The sequence below is a fragment of the Natrix helvetica genome (assembly GCF_964273705.1).
Source record: "Natrix helvetica genome assembly, chromosome: 5".
In the NCBI taxonomy this organism is placed as follows: domain Eukaryota; kingdom Metazoa; phylum Chordata; class Lepidosauria; order Squamata; family Natricidae; genus Natrix; species Natrix helvetica.
Window position 1 is genome coordinate 143,968,882 of NC_138551.1, and position 11,723 is coordinate 143,980,604.

Here is an 11,723-nt window from a genome sequence, read left to right on the forward strand (position 1 = left end):
TTCAGTCTGCACAAAATATAGGCACAGCTGGCAAACCAAATAAAACGCAGCTACAAGGAATGTTCCCTCAATTTAGGAGGCCTCCTTCAAAACTGCCCAGTTAAATTTCTGTCCTGCCCTGAGGAATTAATGGTTGTTGGAGATGCCTTTCTAAAAATCTAAATTTAGGGTTATTTTGGTGAATGAGTCTTGTTTCACTCAGGAAGGGAATCCTGCTGGTGCTTTGTGGCTACCTGCAGACAAAGATCTCCAGGGGTCTCTGGGTGTTGGGGGTCATGAGCCAAGGAGCCACGTGGAAAACCACAGTATCGGTGAAAACTGGAGTGGCCGGTGAGGTCTGGGAAGAGAGGGAAGAAAATGGATGACATTAGAACCAGCACCTTCCAATTTGTTGTGGCCTGCCATTGGCCCTCAGAGCTGACAGTAGACGGACAGTGAGGAGGTTGGGGAGGAACATGGGCCGGTCCTGGAGTCTGGGGAAGGCTCTGATGAGGGGGCCAGAACCGTCTGACAGTCATCAGCTGCCTTCAGAGTCAGACATCAGTGAGGCAGAAGAACAGCTGGAGCCTGTTCCCAGTGTGCACATGCGCAGAGTTGCCAGATGAAAGGAACAGCTGAGGAACAGGGGTCGACTTGGGAGTAAGGCCACAGGTGGACGGTGAATGGCCCCTCCCAGAGGAAATAAAAGAGGAGCGAAAGGGGAGTGGAGTTTGTAGGAGATCATTAGTTCGCTTCATTGGTTCCTGACTCTCCGAGACTCCTGGCCAAGTTCTGCAGATATGGGCCGGGCAGTCAGATAAGGTCTGTGACCATAAATCCTCCCTTGAAAGACTTTGCTGGATGTGAATGAGCAGAATTCACAGGAAATTAATAAAAGGGGTTTTAATCGGGACCAGGAGTTTGTTTTATGCTCGTTGACAGCTGTCAAACTGATATAGCGGCAACAAATAACAGATGCCATATTTTACAAGGAAGACAGGAAAGCAGCAGAGGGACAAAGGCTAGGGAGAACCCATCTCACGCCCAAAACACAGAGATTGGAGAACCAAATATAAAAGGCTGCTGTGACCCAGCAGGATCCGTTGGAGCTGCTGAGCAACTCAGACAGCGATGAACCCTATGAGTTGGCTGTGGAGGAGGTGGAGGACCCTGGGCAGGGTTCAGACGCAGAGCAGGGACCAGAGAGGCTGGTTGGCCATCAGGAGGCACCTGAGGCATGGAGCAGTGGGGAGGATCAAAGGGGGTTTGTCCCTGACGCAAGATTAAGAAGGGCGGAGAAACGAAGGCAACAGCTGCTCCGGAGACAAGCTCCTAAGAGATAATAAAGCTCAGGTGTTTGTGGCTTGGCCCCTCTCAAGAGCGTATATAAGAAGGGACGTTGGGAGGAGATTTTTGCAGGACACAACCGTTCATATTAATCTGGAGAACTCTTCATCTGATCTGTCTTGTGTGTCTGTTTGTAACCAGCTGGAGAAGCTCTTGTTTGTATCTGTTGGAGTCTGGGTTGCTGCCAACATCTTGTTTGTGAATCGTGTTTGGGCTTTCAGCCAACAAGATTAGAGGACTGTCAATAAAGTGTTGCAGACAGCTAAACCTGTGTCGGCGTTCATTACCGGACCGGGGTGGGGGGAGGTTTAGAACAAAAGGCTATATATGGATCGTGGATTACAATAAAGAATGAATATGTTACCGAGCTAGTCTGCTCCAGCAAGGTGGCATTCAACGACACAATGCCGTTGAAGTCTCCGTCTGGGAACGCGAGGCCCTCCACGTAAAACGTATGTTGTCCTTTCCCATCTGTAGCTTGCACGGTGTAGGACAGCTTGTCTGACCCCAAGATGTTCTCGTAGTGGGAGACCGAAGTGTTTTCTGTTGAGGGAACGTATCCAGGGAGGTTAGACGAGTGAGATGAGGGGATAGAAGGGAAACTTACCAAATGTGTGGATGATACTAAGCTGACAGCCAACACCCTAGAACAGTGATGGCGAACCTTTTTTGGCTCGCGTGCCACAAGTGGGGGGAGCGCAGGGGGGTTGAGTGCGGGCATGCCGCACCCATAATGCAACGCGTGACCCCCCCAGTGCGCATGAGCGCACAAAGCGCGACCCCCCCATTTTACATGTTTTTTTTCCCCTCCCCAGGCTCCAGGGCCTTTATAGGAGCCTGGGGAGGGCGAAAAGAGCCTCCCCTGACCACCCGGAGGCCCTCCGGAGGCTTCAGGGACTGTCCGGAGGCTTCCCTGAAGCCTTCGGAGCGCTTAAAACCACCCTCCGAGCAAACCGGAAGCCACTTCCGGTTTGCTAGGATGGTGGTTTTAAGCGTTCCGAAGGCTTCAGGGACGGTCCCTGAAGCCTCCGGGGGGCGGGGGAAGCTCTTTTCACCCTCCCCAGGCTCCTATAAAGCCTCTGGAGCCTGGGGAAGGCGAAAAATAGCTTTTAAAAAGGTGAACTCAGCTGGCCAGCGTGTGCATGTGCGCTGGCCAGCTGACAGGGCAGCACCTCGCGTGCCCTGACAAATGGCTCCGCGTGCCACTTGTGGCACGCGTGCCATAGGTTTGCCATCACGGCCCTAGAAGATAAGGTCAAGATCCAGATGAGTCTTGACAGACTTGAACCCTGGGTCCTATCTAACAAACTGGTAAGGACACTGGGCCCTATCTGACACTTAGGTAAAAAAAACCAAAAGTACACATACAGACTGGGTGAAACCAGGCATCATCCTCATTGCATCATCTTACAATTACAGCTTACAACCTTACATCAGCTGGCAGCTATTAAATCCTCAGTACCTGACACTCCTCCCATTTAAAGCTGTACAGCTGATAATCCAAATGCTTTGACACAGTCTTTATACTTTATATTTTTCCACAGATACAGGTTTTGTTAACATGTCAGATATATTACAATCATTAGAATAATGCTGTAAGCTGATCAGAAGCTGGCTTGCCCCACTGTCCAACAACCACGTATTCCTGGTTTACTGGTATTACAGCTTACAACCTTACATCAGCTGGCAGCTATTAAATCCTCAGTACCTGACACAACACAATGATATATTAACACACAAGCACTGGAAGACACCACCTAGCTACTTACCAGCTGCGTGGAAAACTCTCACTTTTGCAGCATCAAACATGGAGATGTGAAGGATCAGTTTGTGGTTGTCGAAGATCCCGGCAGGGCTGTTGATATTGAGAATCACAAGAGACAAGTCTTGAAGATCTGGAGAAGAGAAGAGACAAGGGTTTGGTACGGAGACAGTAGGCCATCAGCAACGTCATCTTGGGATCCCACTACGTGGAGTCTTGAGTTGTGAAGAACTCACTCTTGGATTGCTTCTGGAGGAAGTCTTAGGATGGAAAATAAGCTGATCTTTCTAGAGAGGCTTAGCGTTAACTAAGGTGACCAACTTTTTTACAATGAAAAGGAGGACAAAACACGTTCTATTGTCCAAAATGGTTAACAACCTTATGAGCCATGGCGGTGCAGTGGTTAGAGTGCAGTACTGCAGGCTACTGTTAATTGCCAGCTGCCTGCAATTTGGCAGTTCGAATCTCACCAGGCTCAAGGTTGATTCAGTCTTCAATCCTTCTGAGGTGGGTAAAATGAGGACCCAGATTTTGGGGGGCAAGAGGCTGACTTTGTAAACAGTTTAGAGAGGGCTGTAAAGCACTGTGAAGCAAGATATAAGTCTAAGTGCTATTACTAGCTTAAGAGAAAGAAGGACTAGGGGAGACATGATAGCAGTGTTCCAATATCTCAGGGGTTGCCACAAAGATGAGGGAGTCAAACTATTCTCCAAAGCACCTGAGGGTAGAACAAGAAGCAATGGGTGGAAACTAATCAAGGAGAGAAGCAACTTAGAACTGAGGAGAAACTTCCTGACAGTTAGAACAATTAATCAGTGGAACAGAAGTTGCCTCCAGAAGTTGTGAATGCCCCAACACTGGAAGTCTTTAAGAAGATGTTGGATTGCCATTTGTCTGAAACGGTAGAGGGTTTCCTGTCTAGGCAGGGGGTTGGACTAGAAGACCTCCAAGGTCCCTTCCAACTCTACTATTGTATTGTATTGTATTGTATTACTATTGTTCTTTTTTTCCTTCCTTCCTTCCTTCCTTCCTTCCTTCCTTCCTTCCTTCCTTCCTTCCTTCCTTCCTTCTTTCTTTCTTTCTTTCCTTCCTTCCTTCTTTCCTTGGTGTACAGTGGTTAGAATGAAGTACTGCAGGCTACTTCTGCCGCCTTCCGGCTGCCTGCAATTTAGCAGTTTGAATCTCACCAGGCTCAAAGTTGACTCGGCCTTCTGTCCTTCCGAGGTGGATAAAATCAGGAGCCAGATCATTGGGGACATTAGGCTGACTCTGTAAACCGCTTAGAGAGGGCTGTAAAAGCACTGTAAAGCAGTATATAAGTCTAAGTGCTATTTCTATTGCTATCTTAGCATCCTCCTTTTCATCCCAGCAAAGGGGTCAAAATAGACCCTTTGATTCAGATTCACCGAGTTGGAAGTTGCAAGTCATCTAATCCAACCCCATGCTCAAGCAGGTGACCCTACATCTGCCTCTACCTAGGATCGAACTCACAACCTGCTGGTGGTGAAGGGAGAGCTCCCCCTCTAGGCTACAGCAGCTTCATAGCTTCATCATGGTGTCTTGGGTTTCTACCCTTGCTGATTTCAGGAGGTATTTCTCACTTCTGCACAGCTTTGATCCTAAATGGCTACTGGGTGCTGCTACTTTGGTCTTCTCCTCGTTAGAAGGGATTGAATTGATTGCACCCTAAACTCATCCAAGCTTCCTTGGCAAAACCAGCGCACTCTTCTCTTCAGGCAGCTGAGCCAAGAGGAGAGCGACAGCTGTTGGTCTTCCTCTCCTCTTGGGGTTGGCTCACCTCTTCCCAGCCACCTGCCCTACCCAGATGTGGCTGCTGCTTCAAACATTTATGATTTCCCCCGTTTTCCTAAGGTCCTCAGGTGAATGACACGCCATAAACATTGTTGGATTAAACAAGACAAGGACAGGAAGATGATCCTTTTAAAACGTCAAACGGCAATAACAAAATACAATAATCAGAGAGCATTGGGGGGTGGGTATTTTTTTTTTAAAAGCCAGAAAGTCCTGAATCCAAAAAGTGAAATCTTCAGCTGGTCCCAAAAACACAAAGAGCGTTGACATCAAGAGCTTTCAGGAGAAGTTGACTCAAAGCATGGAGTCCCACCACGAAGGAGGCTCCATTGATTCAATTCTTCCATTGTTACAGGGATGCCTGAAGACCTACCTGCGTGGGATCGCACGTAAGGGTAGGTGTGATCCATGTTTCCATGGCTTGGACCATCTCGGTCACAGTTCACCAGCAATACCGCGCCTTCTCCATCTGGGCCCCAGGTCCATTTGGTCTGTGGGGGAGACGATTACAGATTAACAAGAGTTGGAAGGGACCTTGTAGGCAGGGGTGAAATCCAGCCGGTTCTGACCAGTTCTGGAGAACCGGCAGCGGAAATTTTGAGTAGTTCGGAGAACTGGCAAATACCACCTCTGGCTGGCCCAAGAGTGGGGTGGGAATGGAGAGATTTTGCAATATCCTTCCCCCAGGAGTGAGGGGGGAATGGGGATTTTGCAGTACCCTTCAACTGGAGTGGGGAGGGAATGGAGATTTTGCAGTATCCTTCCCCTGGAGGGGGGAGGGAATGGAGATTTTACAGTATCCTTCCCCTGGAGTGGGAAGGGAATGGAGATTTTGCAGTATCCTTCCCCTGGAGGGGGGAGGGAATGGAGATTTTGCAGTACCCTTCAACTGGAGTGGGGAGGAAATGGGGATTTTGCAGTATCCTTCCCCTGGAGTGGGGAGAGAATGGGGATTTTGCAGTATCGTTCCCCTGGAGTGGGGTGGAAAAGGAGATTTTGCAGTATCCTTCCCCTGGAATGGGGAGGGAATTGAGATTTTGCAGTATCCTTCCCCTGGAGTGGGGAGGGAATGGGGATTTTGCAGTATCCTTTCCCTGGAGTGGGGAGGGAATGGAGATTTTGCAGTATCCTTCCCCTGGAGTGGGGAGGGAATAGGGATTTTGCAGTATCCTTCCCCTGGAGTGGGGTGGAAAAGGAGAGTTTGCAGTATCCTTCCCCTGGAGTGGGGAGAGAATGGAGATTTTACAGTATCGTTCCCCTGGAGTGGGGTGGAAAAGGAGATTTTGCAGTATCCTTCCCCTGGAGGGGGGAGGGAATTGAGATTTTGCAGGATCCTTCCCCTGGAGTGGGGAGGGAATGGGGATTTTGCAGTATCCTTCCCCTGGAGTGGGGAGGGAATGGAGATTTTGCAGTATCCTTCCCCTGGAGTGGGGAGGGAATGGAGATTTTACAGTATCCTTCCCCTGGAGTGCGGAGGGAATGGAGATTTTGCAGTATCCTTCCCCTGGAGTGCGGAGGGAATGGAGATTTTGCAGTATCCTTCCCCTGGAGGGGGGAGGGAATGGAGATTTTGCAGTACCCTTCAACTGGAGTGGGGAGGAAATGGGGATTTTGCAGTATCTCTCCCCTGGAGTGGGGAGAGAATGGGGATTTTGCAGTATTGTTCCCCTGGAGTGGGGTGGAAAAGGAGATTTTGCAGTATCCTTCCCCTGGAATGGGGAGGGAATTGAGATTTTGCAGTATCCTTCCCCTGGAGTGGGGAGGGAATGGGGATTTTGCAGTATCCTTTCCCTGGAGTGGGGAGGGAATGGAGATTTTGCAGTATCCTTCCCCTGGAGTGGGGAGGGAATGGGGATTTTGCAGTATCCTTCCCCTGGAGTGGGGTGGAAAAGGAGAGTTTGCAGTATCCTTCCCCTGGAGTGGGGAGAGAATGGAGATTTTACAGTATCCTTCCCCTGGAGTGGGGTGGAAAAGGAGATTTTGCAGTATCCTTCCCCTGGAGTGGGGAGGGAATTGAGATTTTGCAGGATCCTTCCCCTGGAGTGGGGAGGGAATGGGGATTTTGCAGTATCCTTCCCCTGGAGTGGGGAGGGAATGGAGATTTTGCAGTATCCTTCCCCTGGAGTGGGGAGGGAATGGGGATTTTGCAGTATCCTTTCCCTGGAGTGGGGAGGGAATGGGGATTTTGCAGGATCCTTTCCCTGGAGTGGGGAGGGAATGGAGATTTTGCAGTATCCTTCCCCTGGAGTGGGGAGGGAATGGGGATTTTGCAGTATCCTTTCCCTGGAGTGGGGAGGGAATGGGGATTTTACAGTATCCTTCCGCAGGAGTGGGGAGGGAATGGAGATTTTGCAGTATCCTTCCCCTGGAGTGGGGAGGGAATGGGGATTTTGCAGTATCCTTCCCCTGGAGTGGGGTGGAAAAGGAGATTTTGCAGTATCCTTCCCCTGGAGGGGGGAGGGAATTGAGATTTTGCAGGATCCTTCCCCTGGAGTGGGGAGGGAATGGGGATTTTGCAGTATCCTTCCCCTGGAGTGGGGAGGGAATGGAGATTTTGCAGTATCCTTCCCCTGGAGTGGGGAGGGAATGGAGATTTTACAGTATCCTTCCCCTGGAGTGCGGAGGGAATGGAGATTTTGCAGTATCCTTCCCCTGGAGGGGGGAGGGAATGGAGATTTTGCAGTACCCTTCAACTGGAGTGGGGAGGAAATGGGGATTTTGCAGTATCTCTCCCCTGGAGTGGGGAGAGAATGGGGATTTTGCAGTATTGTTCCCCTGGAGTGGGGTGGAAAAGGAGATTTTGCAGTATCCTTCCCCTGGAATGGGGAGGGAATTGAGATTTTGCAGTATCCTTCCCCTGGAGTGGGGAGGGAATGGGGATTTTGCAGTATCCTTTCCCTGGAGTGGGGAGGGAATGGAGATTTTGCAGTATCCTTCCCCTGGAGTGGGGAGGGAATGGGGATTTTGCAGTATCCTTCCCCTGGAGTGGGGTGGAAAAGGAGAGTTTGCAGTATCCTTCCCCTGGAGTGGGGAGAGAATGGAGATTTTACAGTATCCTTCCCCTGGAGTGGGGTGGAAAAGGAGATTTTGCAGTATCCTTCCCCTGGAGTGGGGAGGGAATTGAGATTTTGCAGGATCCTTCCCCTGGAGTGGGGAGGGAATGGGGATTTTGCAGTATCCTTCCCCTGGAGTGGGGAGGGAATGGAGATTTTGCAGTATCCTTCCCCTGGAGTGGGGAGGGAATGGGGATTTTGCAGTATCCTTTCCCTGGAGTGGGGAGGGAATGGGGATTTTGCAGGATCCTTTCCCTGGAGTGGGGAGGGAATGGAGATTTTGCAGTATCCTTCCCCTGGAGTGGGGAGGGAATGGGGATTTTGCAGTATCCTTTCCCTGGAGTGGGGAGGGAATGGGGATTTTACAGTATCCTTCCGCAGGAGTGGGGAGGGAATGGAGATTTTGCAGTATCCTTCCCCTGGAGTGGGGAGGGAATGGGGATTTTGCAGTATCCTTCCCCTGGAGTGGGGTGGAAAAGGAGATTTTGCAGTATCCTTCCCCTGGAGTGGGGAGGGAATGGAGATTTTGCAGTATCCTTTCCCTGGAGTGGGGAGGGAATGGAGATTTTGCAGTATCCTTCCCCTGGAGTGAGGAGGGAATGGACATTTTACAGTATCCTTTCCCTGGAGTGAGAAGGGAATGGGGATTTTGCAGTATCCTTCCCCTGGAGTGAGGTGGAAAAGGGGTTTTTGCAGTATCCTTCCCCTGGAGTGGGGAGGGAATGGAGATTTTGCAGTATCCTTCCCACAGGAGTGAGGAGGGAATGGGGATTTTGCATATTCCTTCCTCTGCCATGCCCACCAAGTCACACCCACAGACCTGGCAGTAAAAAAAAATGAATTTCACCACTGCTTGTAGGTCATCCAGTCCAACCCCCCACCCAAGCAGGAGACCCTACACCATTTCTGACAGTCCATTCTCTTCTTGAAAGTCTCCAGCGATGAAGCTCCTACAACGTCCGAAGGCAACTTCTGTTCCATGGGTTGATTGCTCTCACTGTCAGAAATATTTCTCCTTATTCCCAGGTTGCATCTCTCCTTGTTCAGTCTCCATCCATTATTCCTTCTCTGGCCTTGAGGTGCTTTGGAAAATAGCATGAACCCCCCCTTCCTCTCTATGGCAGCCTCTCAAATATTGGAAGACTGCTATCGTGTCTCCCCTGGTCCTTCTCTTCACTAGACTAGCCATGCCCAGTTCCTGCAACCGTTCACCGTAAGTTTTAGCCTCCAGTCCCCTAATCATCTTGGTTGCTCTTCTCTGCACTCTTTCTAGAGTCTCAATATCCTTTTTACAGTGTGGTGACCAAAACTGGATGTAGTACTCTACGTGTGGCCTTACTAAGGCTTTATAGAGCGGTATTAGTACCTCCCTTGATCTTGATTGTATCCCTCTGTTAATGCAACTGAGGATTGCATTGGCTTTTTTGGCTGCCGCCACACACTGCTGGCTCCTATTGAGCCGGTTGTCCACTAAGATCCCTCTGACAGTCTCTGCTATTAAGCCTGGTTTCACCCAGTCGGTATGTGTCCTTTTGGTTTTTCTTGCCTGAGCGTAAGAAGAAGGGAAGGATTTCACCACGTCAAGGAGGACTCGAGTGTACCCACACAACTTCCAACATTGCTCCCAGTCTTTAATGCAAAGAGGTTGTCCATGTTTCAGAACAACTCTGTTGACCTCCCTTCTCCAGCATGACTTCTTGAAAGAACAGCTTCATAGCTCTGTATTGTATCCTTTCCTCCCCGACCTACGACCGGGGAATTCCCCCTGTTGTCAGCCAGCAACAGCCATGCTGCGCCTTAGCCAATCAGGCGCGGCATGGCTGAGGCGGGCTGATCTGGCCTGCTGATTGGTTCTTCGGCCTGACAGCTTTCCCTTAAATAGCTGTCAGGCTACAGAACGGGCGCTTCTCTCCTGTATTACTTGACATTGCTTCTTGTTAATAAACAGAGTTGGACGTTCCTCTTTGTGTCAAGCCTCGTCTTTCCCCACACTTCTTCACTGGCGACGAAGGTGGGATCCTGCTGAGGCGACGACCCTGACGGAACCCGACCTCTGTTACTCAGCCGCTTGAGTTTAGCTTCCCGAGCCGCACAACTCCAAGCCGCTATGTCTTCGCTTCCCCCGTTCGCTCCCTTCGGCACCGACGGAGAGGGATGGACGGGGTTTTTGGAGCGTTTTGAATGCTTCCTGCGAGCCAACGGGAAGCGGGGTATTCCGATGGAGGAGAAGTGCAGCTTCTTCCTCAGTAGCTGCGGAACCCCTATGTTCAACGCCGCCCGGGCGTTGGCAGCCCCTGTGCCAGTCCACGACCTAGACTGGGACACGCTGATGGCCAAGCTGAAGGGACATTACGCCCCGACCCCATCGAAGATCACCCGGCGATACGCTTTCCGTCAGTGCGTCCAGAAGCCGCACGAAGACGTCAGCCAGTTCCTCCAGTCCTTGCGGACCACAGCCATTCCCTGCGAGTTCCCTGACTTGGAGGACAATCTGGTTGAACAATTTGTCAGCGGCATCAGGGACCGACGGCTGAGGAGGCGTCTCCTGGCCCGACCAGAAATCACCCTGTCAGAGGCGGTCGCTGATGCACGGGCGGCGGAGTTGTCGGAGCAATCTGTTGCTGAGATGGACCGCCACCCGTTCCAATCTTCCCCAGCGCAAACCTGCCTCATCGATCAGCTGGTGCCCATTCCGAGCCCGGCTGAGGAAGAGGAAGAACTCGTGGCTCGCCTGGCAGAACTGCAAAGGCGCCGCAATCCGCGACCTCCGCGCCAGACTGTGACAGCCTGCCTTGGCTGCGGTGGCAGCCACGACCGGTCAGCCTGCCCATTCCGGGCATCCATCTGCCGCCGGTGCTCGAAAAAAGGGCACCTGGCCCAAGTTTGCCGTGCTGTGTTACCACCATCACCATCCCAGGGAGCCACAGGCCAGCAGATGACAGCCGGACCGCAGCAGCAGCCCCGCCGCCAGCCGCGCTCGAAGGCCAATTGTTACACAGTGGAGCCAGGCCCAGCAGCTGCCCCTGCTGAGGCGATCTACCAGGCCTCCGCAGGTGCGGACAGAATCAAGGCGTCAGTCCTCATTGAGGGCGCGCCTTGCGTGATGGAGGTGGACTCCGGCTCGTCCCGCTCCTTGATTGCCTGGGCAGACTTTCAAAAACTATGCCCCGGCGTCCTTAAACGCCAGCTGTCTGCTAGCCCCGTGGCCTTAAGGGACTATCAGGGGTCACTTATCCCAACCCTGGGCTGCCATACAGTCAGGGTGGAATACGGGGGGTTTTCGGGGTGCCTGTCAATCCTAGTGGTGGAAAAGCCCCTCCCCACTCTATTGGGTCTAGATTGGTTCCCCGCCCTTGGTCTATCCGTGCAGGGGGTGCACTCCATCTCAGACACGCCCCCTGACGTAGCGGCTGTCATCTCCGCCTACGCGGACGTCTTTGACGGCCAGTTGGGACTATACAAGGGCACCCCCATCTCTCTTAACTTAGATCCCCAGGTTGCTCCCATTAGGCTGAAGGCCCGCAGGGTGCCTTTTGCCTTAAGGGCCAAAGTTGATGAGGAGATTGACCGCTTGCTGGCGCAGGGCGTACTGGAGCCTGTAGACTACTCACGTTGGGAGACCCCTATAGTGGTCCCAGTGAAGGCCGACGGCTCAATACGCCTCTGCGCCGATTTTAAATCCACCATCAATTTGGCCCTTCAGGCAAACCCCTATCCAGTCCCTGTAGTACAGCACCTGCTCCACTCCCTGGGGCAGGGCTGTATTTTCG

General features: G+C 51.7%; 1 protein-coding gene across 1 annotated transcript in view; it reads right to left on the reverse strand.

The window, feature by feature from the left end:
- The window catches only part of LOC309392733 (protein-arginine deiminase type-1-like), a gene marked incomplete at its 5' end in the record, with an annotated part of 30,463 nt that extends 20,857 nt beyond the window's left edge, over positions 1–9,606 (reverse strand). Inside the window, 5 exons of the mRNA XM_081954159.1 lie at positions 234–337; positions 1,691–1,869; positions 3,096–3,221; positions 5,274–5,391; positions 9,559–9,606. Coding sequence (XP_081810285.1) covers positions 234–337; positions 1,691–1,869; positions 3,096–3,221; positions 5,274–5,391; positions 9,559–9,606 — 575 coding nt within the window. The remainder of the gene's footprint in view (positions 1–233; positions 338–1,690; positions 1,870–3,095; positions 3,222–5,273; positions 5,392–9,558) is intronic.
- Positions 9,607–11,723: the final 2,117 nt, after the last annotated feature.